The sequence below is a fragment of the Muscardinus avellanarius genome, assembly GCF_963383645.1.
Source record: "Muscardinus avellanarius genome assembly, chromosome: 16".
In the NCBI taxonomy this organism is placed as follows: domain Eukaryota; kingdom Metazoa; phylum Chordata; class Mammalia; order Rodentia; family Gliridae; genus Muscardinus; species Muscardinus avellanarius.
The window spans coordinates 27,432,097-27,459,302 of NC_137802.1; the positions used below are offsets into that span (position 1 = coordinate 27,432,097).

General features: G+C 41.4%; 1 protein-coding gene across 1 annotated transcript in view; it reads left to right on the forward strand.

Moving 5' to 3' along the window:
- The window catches only part of NF1 (neurofibromin 1), a gene marked incomplete at both ends in the record, with an annotated part of 286,281 nt that overhangs the window by 118,849 nt on the left and 140,226 nt on the right, over positions 1-27,206 (forward strand). The window contains 14 exon segments of the mRNA XM_080712594.1: positions 2,597-2,758; positions 6,095-6,344; positions 7,081-7,154; positions 7,392-7,475; positions 9,249-9,689; positions 10,079-10,218; positions 10,710-10,832; positions 11,713-11,796; positions 12,564-12,680; positions 13,788-13,969; positions 14,362-14,573; positions 16,778-16,939; positions 17,066-17,169; positions 23,854-23,989. Coding sequence (XP_080568720.1) covers positions 2,597-2,758; positions 6,095-6,344; positions 7,081-7,154; positions 7,392-7,475; positions 9,249-9,689; positions 10,079-10,218; positions 10,710-10,832; positions 11,713-11,796; positions 12,564-12,680; positions 13,788-13,969; positions 14,362-14,573; positions 16,778-16,939; positions 17,066-17,169; positions 23,854-23,989 — 2,271 coding nt within the window.

Sequence of the window (27,206 nt, forward strand, 5' to 3'; positions counted from 1 at the left end):
AGTACCACACACAGAAAAAATAAATAAATAAAATAAAACTGGAAGAATATTTGAAATAGTAATAGGATAGATAAGGAGCTGTTCACTGGCAATGTGTGTGTGTGTGTGTGTGTGTGTGTGTGTGTGTGTGTGGTGTTGGGGATTGAACTCAGAGACATTCTACCCCTAAGCTACATTCCCACCTCTATTTTAGTTTTTATTTGGAAACAAAGTCTCGCTAAATTGCTGAGAGCTTTGCTAAATTGCTGAAGGTGGCTTTGAACCTGCAGTCATCCTGTCTTAGTCTCCAAAGTGCTGGGATTACAGGCACGTGCCACCACACCTGGCACAAATTGGGCTCTACTTGAGCTCCTCTCTCCTCCAGGGCTCTTAAGAGCAAAATATATGTGCAGAGGACAATGGCTAGCAAATAAACATTTAAACAATTATCCCGAGGCTTTGGCCTTAAAACTGTAATGTTGATGAATTCTAGTTGACTTAGGTAGGACTCTGGGGCTAGGAAGAGTGGAGGCTGCTATAACCAAAGTGGGTGGAGGAGCACATTCTCTTTACTCTTAAGTCCATGCATGAGGTTTGGATCTCATGGCCCAACTAGTCCAGATAATGTTATCTATCAAGAAACTGAAGAGAGCTGGGCGTGGTGGCGCACGCTTGTAATCCCTGCGCTTGGGAGGCGGAGACAGGAGGATCGCGCGCAGGTTCAAAGCCAGCCTGGCTGGCTTAAGAGACCCTGTTTCCAAATAAAATATAAAATAGGTCTGGGAGTGTAGCCCGGAGATAGAAGGGTTTCCAGGAATCCCAGTACCAACAAAACAACAACAACAAAAAAAACAAAAACAAAAACTGAAGAGTAGCTGGGTGCAGCAGTGCAGGCTTGTAATCCCAGTACTTTGAAGGCTGAGACAGGAGGGTTGCAAGTTTGCAGCCAGCCTCAGCTACTTAGTGAGGCATTGTTTTAAAATGAAGAATAAAATATAGGGCTGGAGATATAGAATCCCCTTGGGTTCAATCCCCAGTACCGCCAAAAAAAAAAAAAAAGAAGGGTAACTGAGTGTAAGTGATTCCTGCTTGTAATCCCACCTACTCAGGAAGCTGAGGCAGAGGATTCTAAGCTTAAGGCCAGCACGGGCAACTTAGACCACTTCAAAATAAGATAAAAGTAAAGAGCTTGGCATTTAGCTTAGCAGTAGAGCCCTTGCCTGGCATGTGTGAAGCACTGGGTTCCACCTCCAGTGCTGCAAGCTGAAGGAATGAAGTCCTTAATCTAGATTTATTTATATTTTTTTTTCTGTAAAGATTTGTCTTTGAAAAAGATCTTTCTAGATTGGAGTGAAATGTTTTGATCCTGAACTATTGAAATATGGTGAGGTTTTGGGGAAAATGATAGAATCTCAATTCTTTTAACATAGAGTTTTTATAATTAATCAATTTAAAAATTTTCTATTATTTTTATTTTTGTGGTACTCGGGATGAAACCCAGGGATGTTCTACCACTATAGCTACACCTCCAGCCCTATTTTTTTATTCTTTATTTTTATCCAGGGTCTCACTGAGTTGTAAAGGATCTCACTAAGTAGCTAAGGCTGTTCACGAACTGCGAACCTGTCTCAGTCTCAGACTCCCAAATGTTGGGATTGCAAGCATGCGCCACGACTCAAGGCTTATTTTTGTAGTTAGGAGTACTTAATTTAATGAATTTTTATCCAGTCCTAGAAATCATAGTCTGAAAAAAAAATTCTTTTTTTGTGGTGCTAGGATTGAACCCAGAGGCATTTTACCTCTGAGCTACATCCTCAGCCCTATTTTACTTTTTATTTTGAAACAAGGCCTCCCCAAGTTGCCGAGGACCTTAGAAGATTGCTGAACCTTTGACCTGTCATCCTCCTGTCTCAGCCTCCCAAGTCTGGGATTATAGGCATACGCCACAGCCCCAGCCGTGAAAAAATTTTAAATGTGTCAAATTCATATGATTCTCAGTACATAAATCTTGTTAAATTCTGTTAGAAATGTGCTAATGGTGAGATGAATTTATTCACATCTGGCTTCTCTGGGTATGTTAATATGGAGGAATTTGAGATTACTCTAAAAATAAGAAATTAGTCTTGCAAGTTTGATACCCTTGCTTATGGTGTAATATTGAAAGTACAAGCATTAGCAGTCTAGTGACAAATCAAAGATAGTGTGGTCAGTGAAGCCACTCCTGTGACATCCTTGGCATGTGATGCAAGACTAAGCTTTCAGTTACCCCGATGGAGCAGAGGACTCAGTCTTATGGGAGAGACAGCTGCCATGTATAACTGACTGAGATTGCATCGTGGTTTTCAGGTGGTAGATTTATGTTGTTTATGTTGATATTTCACTGTTTCCATTTAGACGTATTTGCATTTCTGGAATCGCTGTTTCTGAGATGCATTTCAAAGACACTGAGCATCATGACTTGTCCTAATGGCTCCCAGTGGGAGTTTCTCCAGGCCGGCCATGGGGAGTGAAGGAGAGGGTTTTCAGGGTGATCTCACACAGGAAGACAAGGAACACTGAGTGTTTTTACTCTCGGCTGTCCGTGCTGCGGTAGAGCTTTTCATTCCCTTTTCTCTAGCAGGCAGACAGAAGTTCCTGTCACTTTGTCTTCCTTTATGGAGTGGGATGTGATGTTCCTGTGAGTGGAAACACCACTCAGATGTCCATGGATCATGAAGAGTTGCTGCGCACCTGTACTCCTGGGGCATCTCTGCGGAAGGGAAAAGGAAACTCCTCCATGGTAAGCAGTTTCTAGTGTATTTATTTATTTATTTTTGGTGGTACCTGGGATGGAACCCAGGGGCCTTCTACCTCCGGGCTACACTCCCAGACCTACTTTATATATATATTTTTTGTTTGGAAACAGGGTCTCTTAAGCCAGCAGAGGCTGGCTTCGAACCAGCACGATCCTCCTGTCTCAGCCTCCTAAGCACGGGGATTACAAGCGTGCGCCACCACACCCAGCTAGCAGTTTCTATTTTTATATGAAAGAACTTTGATAAATTATAATTAGGTAATTTAGCATAGTAGGCTGCTTAGATTCTAGTTTTATCACTGTTCTTTGTGGAACCTTGGGCAAGTTGTTAATATCTCTGTGCCTCAGTTTCTAGCTGTGTGTGTGTGTGTGTGTGTGTGTGTGTGTGTGTGTGTGTGTGTGTGTGTGTGTGTGAGAAAGAGAGAGAGAGAGAGAGAGAGACAGACAGACAGACAGACAGACCAGGGATTAAGCCAGGGATGTTCTGCCTCTACACTACACTCTCAGCCCTTTGTCTTATTCTTACTCTTACACTTATTTTTTTGCAGTACTAATGATTGAAATCAAGGCTATTATACCTTTGAGCTACATCCCCACCCAACCTCCCTCTTTTTCTTTATTTTGAAACAGTCTCAAAGTTGCAGAGGGCCTCACTAACTACCTGAGGCTGGCTGCAAATCTGTAATCCTCCTGTCTCAGCCTCCCAAGTACTGAGGTTACAAGTGTGTGCTACTATACCCGGCATATTATTATTATTGTTATTGTTATTGTTACTGTTACTGTTATTGTTATTATTAGTCTGGGGATAGAACCCAGGGGCATTCGACCTCCGAGCTTCAGCCCCTGCCCTATTTTTTATCCTTTTTTTTTTTTTTTTTTTTTTTGCGGGTCTGGGGATGGAACCCAGGGGCATTCAACCTCCGAGCTACACCCCCTGCCTTATTTTTTATTCTTTATTTTGAAACCGGGTCTCACTGAGTTGCAGAGGGCCTCACTAAGTAGCTGAGGCTGTCCGCGAACTGTGATCCTCTGGTCTCAGCCTCCCAAATGCTGGGATTACAAGCGTGCGCCACCACGCCTGGCTTTTATTATTTTTTAATTTGAAAGCAGGGTCTTGCCAAGTTACTGCATCTGGGCTTGAACCTGCAGTCTTCCTGTGTCAGCCTCCCACGTACTGGAGTTACAGGAGTACAGCACTGTGTCTAGCTAGTTTTCTCAGCTTTAAAGTGGGGATAGTAATAATTTTGTGCCAGAGTTGTTATGAGGCTGATATTTGGTTATGTGTAAACATCACTTATTTGACACCAAAGCCGATAACTGTAATTACTGTAATCCTCCACCCAGTAAGGAAGACCATTCTTACTGGAAAGTTTAAAAGTTGTATCAGATAACAAAGGTCCAAATATACCTGGATAGAAACAAAATACTCTGCTTAATGTTACAGATAATTCTTCAGTTTTTTTGGTGTGTATCTAATTTCTCTTAAACTTAAATCATAGTACAAGTGAAAATATTAAATCATGATAGAAGAATTTTATTTCCAGACCAAAATGTGTGTTGTTCTTAATTTTTAGTATAGCTTTTCATTGAGGAAATAAGTAACAGCTAAGCAGAATGGTCTTTATTATTTTGTGCTTCTGCAGAATTTGCATTTTTTTGTAAATGAGTTCCTTTGTCTTCTAATTGGAGAATATGTGGCTCAAAATCAAGTGTGTCTCCTACTGCAATATTTAGTTTTTTGTTTGTTTTTTGTTTTTGTGGGCCTGGGGATGGAACCCAGGGGCATTCAAGCTCCGAGCTACACCCCTAGCCCCATTTTTTCATCTTTATTTTGAAACAGGGTCTCACTAAATTGCAGAGGGCCTCATTGAGGCTGTCCTCGAATCATGATCCTCCAGTCTCAGCCTCCCAAATGCTGGGCTTACAAGCACGAGCCACCATGCTCAGCTTCAAATGACATACTTTTAAATAAAATGAGAAAAATAGAAAAAGAAGGCCAAATTGTAAAATTAATTTGGGGAACTTTAAGATACATCCAGCCTGTTCAGTCATCCGAAAGGTTTTCAGAAGTCTGAAGGGACACACACAATTACTTGTAATTAAATGTTTATTATAACATTCACATTAATGTTAGGTCAGATTTATAGTATGGTAGATTCTGAATAGAGCTATATTTATACTGTATTATCCATTTTTTTTTTTTTTTTTTGCGGGTCTGGGGGTGGAACCCAAGGGCATTCAACCTCCGAGCTACATCCCCTACCCTATTTTTATTCTTTATTTTGAAATAGGGTCTCACTAAGTTGCAGAAGGCTTCACTAAGTAGCTGAGGCTGTCCGAGAACCAGGATCCTCCCGTCTCAACCTCCTGAATGCTGGGATTAGAAGCGTGCACCACCACGCCTGCCTTATTTCCTTTTTTTAAATACTCTTATTGGAATCAGTGTTGCAGTGTACTTATTTTTTTCCTCTAGGAAGTATAATTTCCCATTCCTCTCTTTTGTAATTTAGAATGGACTGGGAAGTGCTTAACATTTTTACTACAGTAGATTTATGTCGTGATGTTTTACCTGGGTTTGCTAGACTTAATTTACATTTCTGGAATCTAGAATGGGATATTACCTATTTGATTTGAAATTTGACCTTTATGTTATAGTTCAGATGTCATTTAGAAAAAGGTATGTTTGGTGCCAGGCATGGTGGCGCACACTTGTAATCCCCGCGCTGGGGAGGCGGAGACAGGAGGATCGCGCAGGTTCGAAGCCAGCCGTGCTGGCTCAAGAGACCCTGTTTCCAAGTAAAAATGTATAAAAATAGGTCTGGGAGTGTAGCACGGAAGTAGAAGGGCTTCCAGGAACCTCAGTACCACACACACACACACACACACACACACACACACACATACACACACACACACACAAAAGGTATGTTTGAAAAAATTCATTAAGGAAGAAAGCTCTTGAGCTGGGCGTGGTGGCGCAGGCTTGTAATCCCAGCATTTGGGAAGCTGAGACAAGAGGATCGCAAATCGTAGACAGCTTCAGCTATTACTTAGTGAGGCCCTTTGCAACTCAGTGAGACCCTGTTTCAAAATAAAGAATAAAAAATAGGCTGGGAGTATAGCTTGGAGGTAGAGTGCTCCTGGGTTCCACTCCCAATACCCTTCTCCCCCACACGCACGTACACACACACAAAAAGACGAAAGCGCTTGTGATTTTTGTATGCTGGTGTATATTAATTGGATATAGTTATTGCTTTATTGAGTTTGGCAAATAAAATTGACCTAACTTGCAAATATATGTCTCCCACTCTGGACTCCCAGGACAGTGCAGCAGGGTGCAGTGGAACTCCACCTATATGCCGACAAGCCCAGACCAAGCTAGAAGTGGCCCTGTACATGTTTCTGTGGAGCCCTGACACTGAAGCTGTCCTGGTTGCCATGTCCTGTTTCCGCCACCTCTGTGAGGAAGCGGATATCCGGTGTGGGGTGGATGAAGTATCCGTGCACAACTTCCTGCCCAACTATAATACATTTATGGAGTTTGCCTCTGTCAGCAATATGATGTCAACAGGTAAATGTGAATAATAGGGCTTTAAAAAATTAGTCTGCTTTGAATTGTATCACACCTGATTGTGTTAAGGATTTGAGTATATTTTAAATTATTATTTTGTAAGTTTACAGGGCTAATTCACCTAGCTTAGTTGAAATCTTTTTCTCAACAGGTAGAATGAGTGTGTGTGTGTGTGTGTGTGTGTGTGTGTGTGTGTGTGTTACTAGGGATTGAACCCAGGGGCATTCTACCTTGGACTACACCCCAGCCCTTTTTTTTTTTTAATTTTGAAACAGGGTCTAACTAGGTTGATGAGAGTCTGAAAGTCTCATTTCTTGATGAGGCTGTCATCAAACCTTTGATCCTCCTGTCTCAGCCTTTCAAGTACTGAGATTACAGATGTGTGCCACTACCAGGCTTATCAGTAACATTTGAAATAAATCATTATTCTCACTGATTCTTAATACACTATGTGTTTATTATAAAACTGGCAGTGTAAATCACGTCTGTTATGTATTAGATGGTCCATACTCGGCCAGAATTGTATATGGTAGTTTTAAGCGTGGCTGTTAGGCTGTGGACATAGTGGAGTTCAAGATAAATAACCTCTCCTGGGAGGCTAGTGAAAGGAGGTTTTGCTTCCAGTCCACAGCCCACTCGGCTTGGTGGGCGGGGCTTGCCTGGTGGGCGGGGCTTGCCATGTCCGGGGCAGGCAGGCTCTTCCTGTGCTCTCCTGATCACTTTTGTCTTTGCTTAGGAAGAACAGCGCTTCAGAAAAGAGTGATGGCACTGCTGAGGCGCATCGAGCACCCCACTGCGGGGAACACCGAGGTATGCCTGTGGCAGGGCCCCCTTCTCCCCTCCCACCTTCCGTGGTAGAAGCCTGCTGTTAGGTGTATGATCGGGAGTTGCTTTTGAAGCAGATCTGAAATATGTGCACATGACAAGTGGGATATTGCAAAGATACTTAGAATGCACGTATTTTGAAGTTTGAAACCTGGCAGCCACTCATTGATCTTTAGCTTCCGGCTTAAATTTGCTCTCAAGTGATAATTGCCTTCATTTTAGGCGTGGGAAGATACGCATGCCAAGTGGGAACAAGCTACAAAACTAATCCTTAACTATCCAAAAGCCAAAATGGAAGATGGCCAGGTGAGTTTGTAAACTCATTTATGTCTGTAATTCATCTGTTAAACATATACACTTCACTTTGGTACTCTGTGAGTTGCTCTTAGTTTATTAAGTATAGAGTCATTTTAAGACTATTTAGTTGTGGTTCATCTAAATTGGCACTGCCTAATATGGAATAAATATCCACAAGCCACATGTGGCTATTTTTTTTTTTTTTTTTTTTTTTTTTTTTTTTGTGGTACTGGGGATGGAACCCAGGGGCATTCTACTTCCAAGCTCTTTACTTATTTTATTTATTTTTGCGATACTTGGGATGGAACCAAGGGGCATTCTACCTCCGAGCTACATCCCCAGCCCTATTTTTTTTTTATTTATTTCAAAACAGGGTCTCATTGAGTTACAAAGGGCCTCACTAAGTAGCTGAGGCTGGCTGTGAGCCACAATCCTCCTGTCTTAGCCTCCCAAATGTTGGGATTACAAGCATGCGCCACCAAGCCTGACTTACATGTGGCTATTTGAATGATTTATTTATTTATTTGTACAAGGGGTTGAACCCAGGGGCATTCTACTTCCAAACTACGCCCCAAGCCCAGTTTTTATTTTTATTTTTATTTTGAAACAAAGTCTCTCTAAGTTTCAGAGGACCTTGATAAATTGCTGAGACTGCCTGTGAATCTGAGAGCCTCCTGTCTCAGCCTCCCAAGTTCTAGGATTATAGGCTGTACCACCATACCCAGCTGGATATTTGAATTTAAAATAAAATTAGAGCCAGGCATGGTGGCGCACACTTGTGAGAGGCTCTCGGCAATCTAGTGAGACCCTGTTAATATCTGGTATGTGTGGACATTGGGTTTTTATCACCCCTGCTGCTCTTGTTATTAGCTGTTTGAGAGACACTGATTATTCTACCATTGCTTTTTACTATCATGCTTAATTAGAACAAAAAAAGTTATGTTTTCATGAAGCAAAAACTATATACTAATATTATTATGTGGAGATTACGCATAGCTTTAGAATGAAAGCCTTTTATGTTGAGTAGCTGTTTAATCGATATATATATATATATATATATATATATATATATTTCACATATCATACAGTTTAACCCAGGGATATTCTACCTCTGAGCTACAGTTCCACTATTTTTTGTTTTCAGAAGGGTCTCTCTAGGTTGCTGAGGGTCTCACTAAGTTGCTAGGGTTAGCCTCGAACCTATAATCCTCTTATCTCAGCCTTCCAAGTACTGGGATTACAGTTGTGTGCCACGTCAGGCTAGTGTTCAATTTAGTAACTGTTTTTATTGTATTCACAGAGTTGTGTTATAATCACCCAGTCAATTTTAGAACATTTTCATTATTTCAAAGAAACCCCCCCCAACCCATGTTTTTCTATCCCTAGTCCTCTATTGTCATGCCTCTCTGTCCCTGCCTCTTTAGCCCTTAGCAACCACTTATTTATTTTCTGTTCCTAATTTTTTTTTATTTAGGACATTTTCTATAAGTGTTCACAGACTATGTGGGCTTTTGTGACTAACTTATTTTACTTAGCATAATGCTTTCAGAGCTTATTCATGTAAATTAGGCTTTTTAGAAGAACTTTGATAGTCTGAGTTGATTATATTAACCCAGCTGTGGCAAAAATATATTAGTGGCTCTTTAAAAATATATACAGTAATTTTAAGTTATGTTTTTAATAATGTTAAATATGTACCTTTGTGCAGAAAGAAATAAAAAGGAGTACTGTCAGATCTCAGCCAATTTAGGTTGAACTTATTTCTTAAAATTTTGTGTTTAGGCTGCTGAAAGCCTTCATAAGACCATTGTTAAGAGACGAATGTCCCACGTGAGTGGAGGAGGGTCCATCGATTTGTCTGACACAGACTCCCTACAGGAATGGATCAACATGACTGGCTTCCTTTGTGCCCTGGGGGGCGTGTGTCTACAACAGAGAAGCAATTCTGGCCTGGCAACCTATAGCCCACCCATGGGCCCTGTCAGTGAACGAAAAGGGTCCATGATTTCAGTGATGTCCTCAGAGGGAAACCCAGATACACCTGTCAGCAAATTTATGGATCGGTTGTTATCCTTAATGGTGTGTAACCACGAGAAAGTAGGACTTCAAATACGGACCAACGTTAAGGATCTGGTGGGCCTAGAACTGAGTCCTGCCCTTTATCCAATGCTGTTTAACAAACTGAAGAATACCATCAGCAAGTTTTTTGACTCCCAAGGACAGGTAAAATATTCTCTGCTTTATTTTTCACCCTTCTCTGTGAATAGTGACTTGTCTGAAATGATGAAGCCTTTTTCTTTTGTATTATTTAAATGAGGTACTGGCATGAATATACACTCACACATTTTAAAAATAGGGGAAAATTTGCAGAAAGAAGAGTCACCTATTGTAGGCTTCAGTTTGCTTCTTAGGAACTCTGGCCTGCGAGTGTGCCTGGAGGTTCGAGTGCCGTGGGTAGGAGTACGAGTGTCTACATGTATCTGTGTGTTTGAGCATAGACCTGTGGAGGTATTTATGCGTGTGTCACACTTAGGTCAGTCAGTTTCATCTGTCTATGCTTTGTCTTGTGTGTTTTGATGGCAGATCACTGACTTATTGTATTCTTTGCATAGGTTTTATTGACGGACACCAATACTCAATTTGTAGAGCAAACCATAGCTATAATGAAGAACTTGCTGGATAATCATACTGAAGGCAGCTCTGAACATCTGGGGCAAGCGAGCATTGAAACAATGATGTTAAATCTGGTCAGGTAAGCATCTGCTCCTGGAACCTATTTAAGAGGTAAGAGTAACCTCTCAGGTGAGCGATGAAGGTAATTTGCCATCGCTTTCTTTACTGCACCTGAAGTAGCTAAACCAGATGTTGAGCATATTCTCACCTAAATGAAATAAAGATGTTAATCATGTTTAAAGTTACATTTTACTTAGAGATTAAGGCATTTAGAACACCTCTACTTTTGCCTGTACCTGGTAATTTTTAAAAAATGTTTCTTGCCGGGCGTGGTGGCGCACGCTTGTAATCCCCGCGCTTGGGAGGCTGAGACAGGAGGATCGCACGGGTTCAAAGCCAGCCTCAGCTACTTAGTGAGGCTCTCAGCAACTTAGTGAGACCCTGTTTCCAAATAAAATGTAAAAAAGGTATGGGAGTATAGCCTGGAGGTAGAAAGCCTCTGGATTCCACCCCCAGTACCACCTAAATAAATAAATAAATAAAATAAAAAATGTTTTTGTGTCTAACTAGATATGTCCGTGTGCTTGGGAATATGGTCCATGCAATTCAAATAAAAACGAAACTGTGTCAGTTAGTCGAAGTAATGATGGCAAGGAGAGATGACCTCTCATTTTGTCAAGAGATGAAATTTAGGTGAGTTCACAAAAGAACAAACTGGGGACTTTTAAATACTATCTTCGGTGATGTTTTTGTTGGACATGGTTGTCTAGGGAAGGGGGAAGTGGGAAAGGAGGGTTTTGCATATTTGATTTTCTTTGAATAGCTTTGGAAATTTCCCAGAACTTGGTGCCCATGGAAGTCCTCCTATTTTCTAAAACTGTGCTGTACTTAAACTAAGATTTTCTCTTTTTTTGGTAGTAACTGGGGGTTGAACCCCCAAGCATTCTGCCTCTAGCTAACCTCTAGCCTTTAGTGAAACAGGGTCTCACTAAGTTGATGAGAATCTCACTAAATTGCTGAGGCTATCTTCAAACCTGCAATCCTCCTGTCTCAGCCTCCCAAGCACTGGGATTATAATAAAATGTGCAACCATGCTCGGCTAGGAATTTTTTTCTTTTGAACCAGTATCATAGCGAAGGGCCAGTGCAGAGGACCAGTATCCAAATTACATGTGTTTGTGCATTTCTGACTATACTTCAGTGACAGCAAGATCGCTTATAAAGTTGTGTCACCTGGATTATTTGGCTATTGGCACTATTTTAAAAAAATCTTATGTATAGCCGGACGTGGTGGCACATGCTTGTAATCCCAGTACTTGGGAGGCTGAGATGGGAGGATTATGGTTTGTCGACAGCCTCTGCTACTTAGTGAGGCCCTCTACAACTTAGTGAGACCCTGTTTCAAAATAAAGAATAAAAAATAGGGCTGAGAGTGTAGCTCAGAGGAAGAATGGCCCTGGGATCCATCCCCAGTACTGCAAAATCAAAACAAAACAAAAAACATATATAAAGGCATGTGTGTTATTTTTTTTTTTTTAAAGTTTACTCTTTTCCTTTTCTTTATCATTCTGTAGGAATAAGATGGTGGAATACCTAACAGACTGGGTTATGGGAACATCAAACCAAGCAGCAGATGATGATGTAAAGTGTTTGACAAGGTAAGAGAAGAGAGTGACGTTTAATATTGGCAGGCTTTACTCTAGGCATGACCCTACTTAATTATAGCAGTTACACATATTTTTTGTGGGTATTTAAGTTGCTTTTTAGATGTCAAGCTTTTGCATTTGAAGCTTGTAAAGATAGTAATTTTTATTGTTGCTTTTTAAACTAAAAGACTTAACCAAAACATATTTCAGACAGTGCTCTGTTTTGAAAGTTAGTATTGTCAGTTTAGGGCAAATAGTATATAATTATTGGGGAAATATACATAAAGCCGTATGATTAGAGAGATAAAGGCGTTATTTGAGGAACTTAATTTTCCTGAGTGTTTCTGAGAAGCAGTACTTATTTGCAGTTATTAGAAAGTGATTAGATACTATAAGTTACACCATAAGCGTTTGCAGAGACCTCCATCAGGTCTAGAGGGATGGTGTAAACTGTTGAATGAATTCTCGTGATGTTAGGTGTCAAGCCCAGGGCTCCTGCATGTTAAGCAGACCACATCTCCAGACCACGTGTTTGAGTTAACGATAGTTATTATGCCAAGATTACTTTGCAGAAAGTTGCTGTCATTTTCTCCCTCATTCAAAATGTCCTTTTTTGCATTTTGGGATCTATATATTTACTCAAATTACTTAGGCTGAGCTAAAGATTTGTTTAGTGAAATGGGCAGTTGTAAAGCTTGTGTCTGTTGGAGGCTCATCCGCAGGGACAGTGGAGTGGAAGAACCTGAAGCGCTCATAGTGTCTGAATTGTTTTTCCTCAGAGATTTGGACCAGGCGAGCATGGAAGCAGTAGTGTCACTCCTCGCTGGTCTTCCGCTGCAGCCGGAGGAAGGAGATGGCGTGGAACTGATGGAAGCCAAATCACAGTTATTTCTTAAGTAAATTCCAGCCACCCAGAACACAAAGCAAATACAGCTTCCCCACCCCCATAATGCAGCAAGTGCAGTCAAAGTAGCGAATGATTACATTTAGAATATATATTTAATTGCTTTGGTATGATGGCCATTGCTGCTTTCTCATAAAATATACACAATGACAGACCTGGGACAGTGTCTCCTGATTTTATATATATATAAAATATGTAATTTATTATATATATATTATATATATTTATTTATTTTGCAGTACTGAGAATTGAAACTAGGGGCCTTCTACCTCCGAGCTACACCTGCAGCCCTATTTTTTATTCTTTATTTTGAAACAGGGTCTTACTAAGTTGTGGAGGGCTTCACTAAGTAGCTGAAGCTGGTTATGAACCCGGGATCCTCCAGTCTCAGCCTCCCAAGTACTGGGATTATAAGCGTGTGCCACCACACCTAGCATCTCCTGATTTATTAAGTTATTTAAAATGAAGTTGTCTAAACAATTTAGACCACTAGTTTTATATGTTAAATGTTAAAAGTGATACTTTTACTGGGAAACACTGTATCTGTTTCATGCTTATTTCACAAAATATGTCCTGGGCTTTGCCAAGATAAAATTATCCCCATTAGCTACACACACTTGTAATCACTTGTAATCCCATTACTTGGGAGATTGAGACTGGAGGATCTCAGGTTTGCAGCCAGCCTGAGCTACTTGGTAAGGTCCTTTGTAACTTAGTGAGAACCTGTTTCAAATAAAGAATAAAAAATAGGACTGGGGTGTAGTTTGGAGGTAGAATGCCCCTGGGTTCAATTTCCAGCCCCCCCCCCCCAAAAAAAAAATTATCTCCAGTAGGCACCTTCATAAGGCCACCTCCTCTCTCCCTTCTCCCCTATTCAGCAGTCTTGACTCCTGCTGCAGTGAATAGAATCTTTCTCCCTTATTCAACAGTCTTGACCTCTGTTGCAAAATAAGCCATCTTATCTGATAACTCTTAAGAGTGGAGAGAAGCAGATACCCAGGGCCACTCGTACCACGCATGGGATTATTTTAGAATGCCGGATGAGCTTTCTGGTTGACATGACCTTCACTGTGTAAGGGTCAGTTTTTGTGTTTCTCAGGTACTTCACATTATTTATGAACCTTTTGAATGACTGTAGTGAAGTCGAAGATGAAAATGCACAAACAGGTGGCAGGAAACGTGGCATGTCTCGGAGGCTGGCATCCCTGAGGCACTGTACAGTCCTGGCAATGTCAAACTTGCTCAATGCTAATGTGGACAGCGGCCTCATGCACTCCATAGGTGAGAGCAAATGGAAGCTTTGTATAGAAATGTAAAACCTAAGGCTGGGTGTGGGGTGCACGCTTGTAATCCCAGTACTTGGGAAGCTGACAGGAGGATTGCAGGTTCGTGATCAGCCTCAGCTATTAGTGAGGCCCTTTGCAACTCAGTGAGACCCTGTTTCAAAATAAAGAATAAAAAAATAGGTCTGGGGTGTAACTTGGAGGTAGAATGCCCTGGGTTCAATCCCCAGTACCGCAAGAGAGAAAGAAAAAAGAAAGAAAAAAAAGAGAAAAGAAAAATATAAAACCTAGAGAGGTGCTTTTTTTTTTTTTTTGTCTTGTAAGAAAAGTAAATCTGACTTTATCAAGGCTGTGTTAGTAAATTTGAATCTATTTGTCTGTCTTTATCAGGTTTAGGTTATCACAAAGACCTCCAGACAAGAGCTACGTTTATGGAAGTTCTGACAAAAATCCTTCAACAAGGGACAGAATTTGACACGCTTGCAGAAACAGTTTTGGCAGATCGGTTTGAGAGACTTGTGGAGTTAGTCACCATGATGGGGGATCAGGGAGAGCTCCCCATTGCGATGGCCCTGGCCAACGTGGTTCCCTGTTCTCAGTGGGTACGTTTATTGAGCCAGTGGGGAAGAGTGCTTGGCACATAGCAAGTGCTTCAAGATAGGGCGTGGTGGCATACTCTAGTAACCCAGGTATGTGAGAGGCTGAGAAAGGAGGATCTCAGTTTTGCAGCCAGCCTCAGCTACTTAGTGAGGCCCTTTGAAACGTAGTGTGAGACCCTTTTTAAAAGGGCTGGAGATGTAGCTCAGAGGTAGAATGCCCCTGGGTTTAATCCCCAATACTAAAAAAAAAAAAACAAATTTACTGTATAAATTGATAAAATTAGAGCTAGAACTAGTTAAGTGGTTTTCAGCTTTGGGAAGTGGTTGGTATCCCTAGTCCTTACTACTATCCTGTCTTACTCCACCCACTGAAAAGTTTATTTAAATTTTCATTAAGAGAACCTTAAAAACTGCTGTTCTGATTCAGTGTCTGCATATATTAGATAAGGTAACTAGATTAAACCTAATTGTGGTTAAATGTATGAAATGTTATAACTGAAATCCATTATTTGTGCCTGCTTTTACTACTTTTGGCTTGCCATTCTTTAAAATGCCTTGTATTTGAGATTGTGATATTGCTTGTTATAAACATAAAGACATACACGATTATTTCCCAAAATTACATCATTCTTTTTTCTTTTTGTGGTACTAGGGATTGAGCCTAGGGGCATTCTACCTCCAAGCAGCGCTCTAGCCTGATTATTTATTTATTTATTTATTTATTTATTTATTTATTTATTGTGCTGAGGATTAAACCCAGAGGCATTCTATCTCTAAGCCACACACCAGCCTGATTTTATTTTATTTTTTTGAAATAGGGTCTCACTAGGTTTCTGAGAGTCTCCCTACTTGCAAAGGCTGTCCTTGAACCTGTGGTCTTCCTGTCTCAGTTTTCCAAGTACTGAGATTACAAGTGTATACCACCAGGCCAGATTTATGTGTTTGTTTATTTTGTGGTACTGGGGATGGAACCCAAGAGCATTCTATCTCTGAGCTACATTTCCAGCTCTATTTTATTATTTTATTTTGAAACAGGGTCTCATTAAGTTGCAGAGTGGCTCACAAGGTTGCTGAGGCTGGCCAAGAAGGGAGAGAGGAGGTGGCCTTATGAAGAAAGATTCTCCTTTCTCAGCTTCCCAAGTATTGGGATTAAAAGCATGTGCCACCACCCCTGGTTTGTTTATTTTTATTTAATTTTTTGTGGTACTGGAGATGGAACCCAAGGGGATTCTACCTCTAAGCTACATCACCAGCCCTAATTTTTATTTTTAATTCTTTTTTTGTGTGTGTGGTACTGGGAATGGAACCCAGGGGCATTCTACTTCTGAACTACATCCCAGCCCTATTTTTTATTCTTTATTTTTTTAATATTTTAATTTTTTGGTGGTACTGGGAGTAGAACCCAGAGGCTTTCTACCTCCAGGCTATACTCCCAGACCCATTTTATATTTTATTTGGAAGCAGGGTCTCACTAAGTTGCTGAGAGCCTCACTAAGTAGCTGAGGCTGGCTTCAAACCTGTGCGATCCTCCTGTCTCAGCCTCCCAAGCGAGGGGATTACAAGCATGTGCCACCATGTCTGGCTATTCTTTATTTTGAAACAGGATCTCACTGAATTATAGCAGGCCTCACTAAGTAGCTGAGGCTGGTCGTGAACCCAGGTCCTCCTGTCTCAGCCTTCCACCCCCATCCTGGCTTATTCATTTTTTGGAAACAGATTCTCATTAGGTCACTCCGAGTCTTGCTGTCCTTCAACCTGCAGTTCTCCTGTCCCAGCCTCCCAGTCCATGTTCTGTCTTCATCCCATTCCCTACAGCATGAGGAGAGTCGAGCTCTTCTTGTCACCGAGTCCTCCTTCCACTCGGTGATTTCCACGAGAGCGATCTGTGCACGAGCCTCTGCAAATCAAGCAGGACGCGCTGGCATGGTGCATGTCTTCCCTTTCATCTTGTGATACAATCTGAGCTAAACCCTGAAGTCTTTGGGTTTCCTGGGAAAGTCTAGGTCTTTCCTACATCTTGCCAGTTAATCCTTAGCATTGACAGTTACTGTACAAATGCATAGGTAGCCATCTACCATGGACAGACACATGCAGACGAGCCCCCGGGAAGCAGGAATCAGGTGCCACTTACCTGCACTTCACGGTTGCTGTCACGTCTCCTGCTGACGTGAACCGCCATCGTTCTCACAGTTCTGTTCCGTTTTCAGGATGAACTCGCCCGAGTCCTCGTTACTCTGTTTGATTCCCGGCACCTACTCTACCAGCTGCTCTGGAACATGTTTTCTAAGGAAGTAGAATTGGCAGACTCCATGCAGACTCTGTTCCGAGGCAACAGCTTAGCCAGTAAAATAATGACGTTCTGCTTCAAGGTTCGTAATCTTCCTTTTTGGTGTGTGTGCTAAGGTTTGTCAAGCAGTAATTATGTATGGAATATGCAGTGTAGAGTATACATATAGAGCCAGCATAATAAATTCCTGATCTTTTTTTCTTTTAAGGTATATGGTGCTACCTACCTACAAAAACTCTTGGATCCTTTATTACGAATTGTCATCACATCCTCTGATTGGCAGCATGTCAGCTTTGAAGTGGATCCTACCAGGTCTGGCACCTTTTTGATTTTAGCTGCTCTTTTTTCCCCTACTACTGCTGCATGAAGCAAGGCCCTCAAAATTTTTCCCCTTCAGTCTTGAAATCAGTTTTAATTATGCACAAGTACACTTTTGCTTAAAAAATAAAAATAAACCAATCATGGTGGCGTATGTAATCCCAGTACTTGGGAGGCTGAGGCAGGAGAATTGCAGGTTCACAGCCAGCCTTAGCTGCTTAGTGAGGCCCTCTGCAACTTAATGAGACCTTGTTTCAAAATAAAGAATAAAAAATAGGGCTGGGGGCATAGCTCAGAGGTAGAATGCCCCTGGGTTCTATCCCCAGTACCACACAAAAAAGTTATTAAAAATAAAATTATAGATATTACCTCCAGAGACTATTACTAGTTTATTCTGTTCTTCTGTGCTTTTTCCATGCATTGGCATATGTATATTTGTAATTGTAGAAAATATAGATTATAAGCTGGGTGTGCGGGCAACACTTGTAATCCCAGCACTTGGTAGGCTGAGACAAGAGGATCACAGGTTTGTGGCCAGCCTCAGGTACTTAATGAGGGCCTCCGCTAGTGAGATTGTGTTTCAAAATAAAAAATAACAAATAGGGCTGGGGGTGTAGTTTGGAGGTAGAATGCCCCTGAGTTCCATCCCCAGTACCGTAAAAAAAAAAAAAAAAAAAAAAGAAAAAGAAAAATTATGGATTATAATGTGATTTTTAATATAAATGGTGAAGTATATATGGTTTACAACTTTTTCTGTTTTTTGTCTGTTTTGGTACTAGAGATTGAACCCAGGATAGTACACTTGAAAGGCAAACGCTTTGCCATTGAGCTACATCCCAGTCCTTACCTTAACTTTTAAAAATCTGACTGTGTGCTGGGTGTGGTAGCACATGCTAATAATCCCAGTACTTAGGAGGATGAGAAAGGAGGATCACAGATTCAAGGCCAGCCTCAGCTGCTTAGTGAGGCCCTCTGCAACTTAATGAGACCTTGTTTCAAAATACAGAATAAGAAGCCGGGCGTGGTGGCGCACGCTTGTAATCCCCGCGCTTGGGAGGCGGAGACAGGAGGATCGCGCAGGTTCGAAGCCAGCCGTGCTGGTGTAAGAGACCCTGTTTCAAAAATATAAAATAGGTCTGGGAGTGTAGCCCGGAGGAAGAAGGGCTTCCAGGAACCCCAGTACCACACACACACACCAAAAAAAAAAAAAAAAAAAATACAGAATAAGAAATAGGGTTGGGAGTGTAGCTTGGAGGTAGAGTGCCCCTGGGTTTAATCCTCCCAGTTCTGTCCCCCTACAAAAGCATATATGTGTGTGGGTCTCAGCCGGGTGTGATGGCGCACGCGTGTAATCCCAGCATTTGGGAGGCTGAGACAGGAGGATTGCAGTTCGCGGACAGCCTCAGCTACTTAGTGAGGCCCTCTGCAACTCAGTGAGAGCCTGTTTCAAAATAAAGAATAAAAAATAGGGCTGGGAGCCAGGCATGGTGGTGCACACTTGTAATCTCAGTGCCTGGGAGGCTGAGACAGGAGGATCGCACAAGTTTGAAGCCAGCCTCAGCTACTTAGTGAGGCTCTCAGCAACTGAGTGAGACCCTGTTTCCAAATAAAATATAAACTAGATCTTAGAGTGTAGCCTGGAGGTAGAAAAGCCCCTGGGTTCCACCCTCAGAACCACACACACAAACACCCCAAATATATATATATGGGGGGGTTGAGGGTGTAGCTCAGAATCCCCTGGGTTTCATATCCCATACCATAAAAAATAAATGAATAAGATAAAGTAAAATAGGGTCTCACTAGGTTGTGGAGGGCCTCACTAAGTCGTTGAGGCTGTCTTCAAGCCACGATCCTCCTGTCTCAGCCTCCCAAGTAGTGGAATTACAAGCAGGCGCCACCACTCCCGGCTGTTCACTTTGACTTTTGTGAGCTCTTTCCTAGCTGTTGTTTCAGCATTATCTTTTCCTTTTCGGTAGAAATTGTCCTAAGCATAAATCTTTTGTTGCTTACTTCCTTAGAAACCATCAATGGCTCCTTATTGACAGAAAGATAAAGTACATTCTTGTTGCTTAGTAGTATGGCTGTAATTCACCTTTCCTGGATTATATAGCCTTCCTTCCTCCCTTTTTTTTTTTTTCTTTTTGTGGTTCTGAGACTAGAACCTTGGGGCCTTCTACCTCTTGGCTACACCCCCAGACCTATTTTTTTTTTTATTTCATATCTTAATTGGAAACAGGATTCACTAAGTTGTTGAGAGCCTCACTAAGTTGCTGAGGCTGACTTTGAACCTATGATCCTTGTGTCTCAGCCTCCCAAGTACTGGGATTATAAGCATATGCCACCGTGCCCCGCTTCCCTGTTGCTCTTTCAAATGTATCCTAGTACCCTAAATTCCAAGAAAGAATGCACCTGATATATATATTTTTAAAATGCTCTGGCACATGAGGTTCTTTGGGTTTGGAAATACCTTATCAATGATAGCTCTCATTTTAAAACTAAGAAGTTTAAAACCAGAAAGGTTATGGGGCAGTTGAAAGGGAGGCACTCAGAAAGCAGATACCAGCTTTAATTCTGGTAAAAGTGATCAGAGAATGTGGCTTTAGATCCTGTGGGTAAACAGACCTGCCAACACTTCACCTTGAAGTAGAATCATCTCCCTCATCCCATGCTCCGCTAGATGACTGTTGGCATCCCTCCAGGGGCTGGCAAGTTCTTTTTCCACACAACTGAAGAGCAGACCAGAATACTTCGTCCCTGTAGGCAAGTGTACCTAGAGGGAAGAGGATGGCACCGAGCTCACATGCGAGCACCTTCCTCCTAACTCACGGCTACCCCTATAATGATGACTGACCTAGGGGAGGGAAAGAGGCCAAGGGGAACGCATGGTTAAGTTTATTATTTTTATATTTATTGTTTCACACAGGGGCATTCTATCTTTGAGCTATACCCCCAGCCCTATTTTTATTTATTTTTTATTTTGAAATAGGGTCTTGCTAGGTTAATGAGAGTCTTACTGTTTTCTTCTTCTTCTTTTTTTTTTTTTTGGTGGTACTGGGGTTCCTGGAAGCCCTTCTACCTCCGGGCTACACTCCCAGACCTATTTTTATATTTTTGAAACAGGGTCTCTTACGCCAGCACGGCTGGCTTCGAACCTGCGCGATCCTCCTGTCTCCACCTCCCAAGCGCGGGGATTACAAGCGTGCGCCACCACGCCCGGCTGAGTCTTACTGTTTTCTGAGGTTGTCATTGAACCTGAAATCCTCCTGTCTCAGCCTCCCAGGTACTGGGCTACAAGTGTGCGCCATCATGCCTGGCTAGGGTACAGTTTAAAGCACCATCTTTGTGAAGTTTTCTCTGCCTGTATCCAGGGGCCTTGCATGACAGGGCCTCACGTGAACAAAGAAATAATCCTTTTTTTCTGTGCTCTGCATGACTACTGTAAGACTTCTGCTAATTCGTTTTCTCAATTTATTTTTTCTCTAGATTACTGATTCTTGCACATTTGAACAGCTTTTTATCCTTTCACAAGTATCTATACATAGCATAGTATCTAGCTTATGATTAATATTTTGGAAATACTTATGAATGAATTTATTTTTTGTATGGTACTAGGGATTGAAGCCAGGGGTACACTACCACTGCGCTGTGTCCCCAGTCCCCGTTTGTGTTTTATTTTAAGTTCAAGATCTTACTAGCTTGCCCAGACTGGGGGGTACTCTACCACTGCGCCGTGTCCCCAGTCCCCGTTTGTATTTTATTTTAAGTTCAAGGTCTTCCTAGCTTGCCCAGACTGGCCTTGAACTTGGGATCGTCCTGATGCAGCTTCTCTGGGAGCTGGAATCATAGGCAGGAGCCACCAAGCCCAGCTGAATGAGTGGTTTTTGACCAATTATCTCATGCTTGATTTTTTTCTAAGCTACATGTTAACTTTCTCCTTTGGGTTGGTTAGGATCAAACTAAGGTTAAGCTTATTTTTTACTTTCAAGTTCAGAGCTGCTGCTGCTTTTTATTATTATTATTATTATTATTTTTTTTTGTGGTACCTGGGATGGAACCAAGGGGCATTGTACCTCTGAGCTATACCCCTAGTCCTATTTTTTCCAGTATTTTTACTTACTTACTTACTTGTTTATTTATTTATTTATTTATTTGCAGTACTGCGGATGGAACTCAGGGGCATTATACCTCCAAGCTGCACCCCCAGCCCTAGTTTTTATTCTTTGTTTTGAAACAGTGTCTCATTGAGTTGCAAAGGGCCTCACTAAATAGCTGGAGCTGTCCAGGAACCTGGATCCTCTTGTTTCAGCCTCCCAAATACTGGGATTATAAAAGTGCACCACCACGCTCAGCTAGTATTTTTTTTTTTTTTTTTAAACAGGGTTTCATTGAGTTACGCAGGGCTTTGCTAAGTAACTGAGGCTGTTCGCAGACCTCGATCCTCAGGTCTCTACCTTCCGAATGCTGGGATTACAGGCGTGTACCACCACGCCCGGCCAAGTTCAGAGCTTCTTGATGTTCACCTCCTAAATTACTTAGCAGCTTGACGTCACTTGGTATTTTGGGCTCTGCCTTTGTTGGATTTTCAGCTGTAACACCCAGTCAGTATTCTAGCATTAGCTGGCACGGTGGCTCAATCCTGTTATTCTAGCTACTCAGGAGACTGAGGCAGGAAGAGTTCAAATTCAAGGTCAGCTTGGACAACTGAGTGAAACCTTGTCTCAGAATGAAAAAATGAAGCCAGGCATGGGAGCACACGCTTGTAATCCCAGTACTTGGGAGGCTGAGGAACAGGAAGATTGCAGGTTCTCAGCTAGCCTCAGCTACTTAGTGAGGCCCTCTGCAACTTAGACCCTGTTTCAAAATACAGAGAATAAAAGATAGGGCTGGGTGTGTATCTCGAAGGTAGAATGTTGCTGGGTTCAGTTCCCAGCACCAGTACATAAAGAAGTAAGTAAGTAAATGAATGAATGATGTATCTCAGTGTTAGAGCACTTGCCTAGCAAGTGCAAGGCCCTGCTTTTACTCCCAGTGCTGGGGAGATGGAGCAAAAGAGGGGGATCCCCAGCACCAAATCAGCCAATTCTTGTTAAAATAGTAAAATAGTTTAAGACTTAAAAGCAGAAATATTTTAAAGTTATCACGTATTCTGTCATCATTAAGCAATTTTACTTTTTTTTTTGACAGCTGCTCATTCCTTTTTTACTTGCAATTTCCAAGAACATATTATATAGAGGAATATGAATTGTAAAAATATCTTCCATCTTTTGTTATTGTGGTATTGAGGGTTAAGCCCAGGATTATTCTACCTCTAACTACCTCCCAGCCATATTTTATTTTATTTTACTTATTTTGTGGTGGTAGAGGAGCTTCTACCTTCAAGCTACGGCCCCAGTCCAATTTTTTATTCTTTATTTTGAAATGGTCTCACCAAGTTGTGGAGGGCCTCACTAAGTAGTTTGAAGCTGGCTGTGAACCTGAATCCTCCTGTCTTAGCCTCCCAGGTACTGGGTTTACAAGCTTATGCCACCATGCCCAGTTTAATTTTTTGCTTTAGAAATAGGGTTTCACTGGGTTCTGAGAATCTCAATTGTATTGCTGAGACTATCCTCAAACCTGCAATCCTCTTGTCTCACCCTCCCAAGTACTAGAATTACAGGCATGCACCATATCTGGCTACCTGCCATTCTTATTTTAGCTCCTTGCCCCCTATATTTTAAGGAAACCTCCAGAAATGATGTTTCCTATAGATTTGGACTTCAAAAAAACACATGAAGCCCTAGTATTCCCATACCCTATAAAATGAAAAAATAATCTCTAATACTATTTTTTTTTTTTTTTTTTTTTTTTTTGCGGGCCTGGGGATGGAACCCAGGGGCATTCTACCTCCGAGCTACAGCCCCTGCCCGATTTTTTATTCTTTTTTTTTTTTTTTTTTTTTTTGGTGGTACTGGGGTTCCTGGAAGCCCTTCTATCTCCGGACTACACTCCCAGACCTATTTTTACATTTTTATTTGGAAACAGGGTCTCCTAAGCCAGCGCGCGCGGCTGGCTTCGAACCTGCGAGATCCTCCTGTCTCTGCCTCCCAAGCGCGGGGATTACAAGCGTGCGCCACCACGCCCGGCCCGATTTTTTATTCTTTATTTTGAAACCAGGTCTCACTGAGTTGCAGAGGGCCTCACTAAGTAGCTGAGGCTGTCCGTGAACCGCGAACCTCCTGTCTCAGCCTCCCGAATGCTGAGATTACTACAAGCGTGCGCCACCATGCCCAGCACCTCTAATACTATTTTGTGTTAATTTTTTTTCTGGTTATTTCAAAGTTGTCTTATTTAGAAAGTTGTTACTTTTTCAAATTAGGATCAAAAGTCCACTCATTGCATCTGGCTATATATATATCTCTTAAATAGTGATTCTGTTTGTTTTCAATAGGAGTGTTGTATTTATTTATTTATTTATTGGTGGTCCTGGGGTTCCTGGAAACCCTTCTACCTCCTGGCTATACTCCCAGACCTATTTGTATATTTGTTTTATTTGGAAACAGGGTCTCTTAAGCCAGCGAGGCTGACTTCGAACCTGCGCGATCCTCCTGTCTCCGCCTCCCAAGCGCAGGGATTACAAGTGTGAGCCACCACGCCCGGCTCGATAGGATTGTTTTAATTTTCACCTTTCCTTTTTTGTAGGTTAGAACCGTCCGAGAGCCTTGAGGAAAACCAGCGGAACCTCCTTCAGATGACTGAGAAGTTCTTCCATGCCATCATCAGCTCCTCCTCAGAATTTCCCCCTCAGCTTCGAAGTGTATGCCACTGTTTATACCAGGTATGCTGCAAGTTATCAATTGTCATGAGTAACCCAACTAAATTTAAGAAGGATGCTTTACCAAAACGAGATGTAGCTGCTACCAGTGGGTGGTTGACTGAGTCAGCTGGATGAATAATACATTCAGAACTGTTGGAATGGCTTTGAAAGAAACTTGGATTTTTTTTCCCCCAGAGACATTTGAAATATTTTAAGAGAAAATTTTAAAATGTTAAATGTTCCTTGCTTTGGGAACGAGTTTAAATTTCATTCAGTCTGTTGGATATGATGGCTGTGGCTGAAATGAAATGTATTATGGAATTGGGGGCTAGAATCTTTTATCCAAAGTACTTTACAGGTCTCTCACATGAGAAGCAGGCCCCTTGATTTTTATGCTGTAAATTACTTGATATATAATTTTGGATTTCTCACTAAGATTGTTTCTTGTCATTTTCTCAGGAGAGATGGATTATTCTGTTTACTGTATATAGAATGCTACTTATAAGATATACTGACTTATCATTCAGACCATGTTGTTAGACTTTCTCATACTATTACTACAAGAAGTGCTCCCGAGTTCAGATGTCTAGTCTTGTTAAGGGGATTTGGTTATGCTCTTTTTTTTTTTTTTTTTGGTGGTACTAGGGATGGAACCCAGGGGCCTTCTACCTCCGGGCTACACTCCCAGCCCTATTTTATATTTTATTTGGAAAAAGGGTTTCTTAAGCCAGTGAGGCTGGCTTCGAACCTGCGCGATCCTCCTGTCTCTGCCTCCCAAGCACGGGGATTACAAGCGTGCGCAACCACGCCCGGCTTGGTTTATGTTCTTAATGGCATCTCATGTGCTTTTGAATTGCATTTGCAGTTTTAGGAATGAGATTTATTTATCCTAAAGGAAATCTTGCAAATCCACATTAGCCCTCTAAGAAGAAGGAATACTGTTGGGTCAGTAGTTTGGGATAGGCATGGGAACAGGAAAGCATTTACTCAGCCACTAAAATCCAAGCCTTTGTCTCTTTGCCCAGAACCATCCCCAGGCATTTGTTTTTTTAGCACACAGCTTCAGTTGCTTAGAGACATTAACAGCATCAGTGAAATCACCATTCTAAAAAGCTGTCTGGAGCTGCTCTGTGTGAATTTTTCCCCATTGCTATTTTTAAAGATGTATTTGTTATAGCTATAAAAAGAAAACTCTTCACAATATACATAGCTGATAAAGCACACTTCAGATTAATCTCTCTTAATTTGTTATCATGAGTTGACTGTCTCTTCCTTCCCTTTTTTTCTCTTCCCCTTCCTCTCCTTTTCCTAAACCGGGAACTGAAGCCAGGGGCTCTTTACCACTGAGCTACACCCCAGTGCTTTTTATTTTGAGACAGGGTTCCACAGAGTTGCCCAGGCTGACCTTGAACTTGAAATCCTCCTGCATCAGCCTCCTGAATAGCTGGGATTATAGGCTGTGGCCACTGTGCCTGGCTGCCTTACTGCCTTTTTAAAAAGCTTAAAGAAGCTTAGGAAAACCCCGTACATGGTTTATTTGGATAGTTAAATTTAAGGCTAGAGAGTAGATTAATTATAACATGGAAGAATACAGTGAATATTTTTCACTTAATTTAAGCCTTAAGATTTCTCTTAACATCAAGTAGAGTCATTATTCTGTTCATAAAACTAGGCAGAACAGAAATAGTGAGCACATATTAAAAACAGTCTAGGTCCGTTTCTTAGTTGAGTATTAACTGTTTTTAAAAAGAAAAAGGGTGCTGGGCATGGTGGCGCACACTTGTAATCCCAGCATTTGGGAAGCTGAGACAAGAGGATCATGGTTCCCAGCCAGCCTCAGCTACTTAGGCCCTTTGCAACTCAGAGAGACCCTGTCTCACTGGGCTGGGGGTGTCGCTTAGAGGTAGAATGCCCCTGGGTTCCATTCCCAGTACCACAAAAAAAAAGAAAGAAAGAAAGAAAGAAGGAAAGAAAGAAAGAAAGAAAGGAAAGAAAAGAAAAGAAAGAAAAGGGTTATGAAAGTAACCTGGCTTTAACTTTAGCTAGTTAAAAGGAAATAGAGATTGATTACATAGACCTAGTGGATATTAGTATTGTACTTTTCAGAGTACTGCGTAATAAAACAGTCTGTTACTACCTTAATGACACTTGAATTGCTTAATTTTATTTTAAATTATCCTCTTTAAAAGTATTCAAAGATGGGCATGGTGGTGCATGCTTGTAATCCCAGCATTTGGGAGGCTGAGACAGAAGGATCGCAGTTTGTGGACAGGCTCAGCTACTACTTAATGAGGTCCTTTGCAACTCAGTGAGACCCTGTTTCAAAATAAAGAATAAAAAATAGGGCAGGGGATGTAGCTTGAAGGTAGAATGCCCTGGGTTCCATCCCCAGTACTGCAAACAAACAAACAAACAAACAAACAAGTATTTAAATGTTGTGTCAGTGCATTATTTTAAGGTTTTGTTTTCTATTAAGCTGACAGAATTTTATATTCACTAATGACAAAGAAAAGGGAAAAAGAATAGCCTCGCTCTCAGTATATTTTTTCATGAAGTCTCCTTCCAAACCTAGTTTTTCCTTTTGGTTTGCTGTTCTGCTTTTATCTTTCCTCTTTTGGCTTTTTCCTGGCCTTTTGACTTTGGCAGTAACATAATGGTACCTTTGTATATTCTGCTGGGAGGGATAGGAGTTGATGATATGTTTTCCTTTAGTAAACATGGCTCCTGCCTTGGGAACCTGCCGAGGAAGTCGTGAAAGCTACGTGAGGGTGTTGCTCGCTGGCACATGCCCAGTGCTGGCTCACTTCACCTGCGTTTGTATCCTAGCCTTTACGCCTTTGTTTATGTTTAACCAGCTGTAACTTTGCCTTCTTCAGTTGGTGGACTGAGTTAAAGTGGTGTAGGAATAGTCAACCGTGAACATTTGTCAGGTTCATAATTAAGTCTTTTTTATGTTTTCCCACTCTTCATCCTGATAGTTTTAGAATAAAGAGAAAGTGATTCCCAGAGTGCATATTCTCTTCTGGTGAGAGAAATCTGAGATAGAGCTATTATGCGTCTAAGTAAATGCCATCTTTTGCCAGTAAAGTTGCTTCTCCAAACTAGTTTACACAAATATTTTAGGGCTATAAATGATCTTTACGTACCACATAAAATATATGTGTAAAACTGAAATTTTATGTGGTTATTGCTCTTTTTATATATAATCAGAAGCTTCAGCCAAAGCTCCGTGGAAATC